Source organism: Sesamum indicum, unplaced genomic scaffold, assembly GCF_000512975.1.
Source record: "Sesamum indicum cultivar Zhongzhi No. 13 unplaced genomic scaffold, S_indicum_v1.0 C01344, whole genome shotgun sequence".
In the NCBI taxonomy this organism is placed as follows: domain Eukaryota; kingdom Viridiplantae; phylum Streptophyta; class Magnoliopsida; order Lamiales; family Pedaliaceae; genus Sesamum; species Sesamum indicum.
In genome coordinates this window covers 1-1,342 of record NW_011630069.1, presented here as the reverse complement: position 1 = coordinate 1,342, position 1,342 = coordinate 1, and the positions used below count along the sequence as shown (strand labels likewise).

At 40.1% G+C, this 1,342-nt stretch overlaps 1 protein-coding gene across 1 annotated transcript; it reads left to right on the top strand.

Moving 5' to 3' along the window:
* Positions 1 to 398: 398 nt before the first annotated feature.
* Positions 399 to 1,339, top strand: LOC105155289 (the record flags this gene model as incomplete). The annotated part of the gene is made up of 1 exon (XM_011071163.2): positions 399 to 1,339. A coding segment is annotated over one exon (941 nt), but the record flags the coding sequence as incomplete, so codon positions are not given.
* Between the last annotated feature and the right edge of the window lie 3 nt (positions 1,340 to 1,342).

The window sequence follows — 1,342 nt, the reverse complement described above, 5'->3', positions numbered from 1 at the left end:
TTTGAATTTGGTCCACGTTTAGAGATATTAGGAAGATAACTAGCTTGGAATATAGAATATACAATCTGCAAGCAATCTAGAAGTGGTTTTTAAATATTAAAAGCTAAGTCTTTACGATGCTTCATGGCTCATGCCCCTGTACTGTATCATCCTTTCCTAAAGAATGAAAATACATAATTTTTCTGAATTCTACTGTTTTAAATTCATATATTCATCCTTCCTTCCTTAAGCGTCAGAAACCCAAAGATTTTTCTTCTTCTTTTATGCTAATATCAACCAGAACCTGGCTAAGACTTGATTTTTGTAAAGTGTATAAGCTTACGGCTATAGTCCGAAACTTTATGTAATTTTAATTATAATTTCGTCAAAGTTATATGATGTAAGTAGTGTTAATTGAGTTTTATCTTTTACAGGTAAAGGTTTTGCTACCGGAAAGATATGCCTAGGAGAAATAGAAGTCGTTAAAATCACAAAGTTCGATAAGATATGGAGTTGCACCCCTTCGCGTGGAAAGGCTGAGGGAGTGACTTTTTATAAACCTGTTGGGATTCCAGATGGATTTTTCAGCCTTGGTCACTACTGTCAGCTGAGCAACAAGCAATTGAGAGGCTACATCCTTGTAGCCAAAGGCGTACCAAAAGATACCACTTCAGCTGATCATAGCCAGGATTCAGAATTGGACTCTCCGGCTCTTGAAAAGCCTCTTAACTACAGTTTAGTTTGGAGTAAAGATTCTCGTAACGATGAATGCGGTTATATTTGGCTACCGAATCCTCCAAAAGGCTATAAACCGATGGGCTTTGTGGTTACGACTGAGCCTGATGAACCTGATCCTGAGGAAGTAAGGTGCGTTCGAGCTGATCTCACTGAAAGTTGTGAAGCGGACGAGATTATATTTGATTCAAATTCATTTTCCTCGAGGGACGAATTTTACATTTGGAATACGAGGCCCTGCAGTCGAGGAATGCTCTGTAAAGGTGTCCCCATTGGTACATTCTTCTGCAGTCGAGACAAGAGTTCCGAAGATGAACTAAGTGATATGGCTTGTTTGAAAAACCTTGATTCTTCTCTACTTGCGATGCCGAATCTAGACCAGATTCATGCTCTGATTAAGCACTATGGGCCGACACTTTACTTCCATCCTGACGAAGCTTACTTGCCCTCATCAGTTTCTTGGTTCTTTAAAAACGGAGCTCTTCTTTACGAACAGGGAAGGGATACAGGTTTAGCCGTTGATTCTAAAGGCTCCAATTTGCCCGGTGGTGGATGGAATGATGGAGAATTCTGGCTTGATTTGCCTGATGATGATGATGGTCGGGACTATGTCAGGAGCGGTAACATC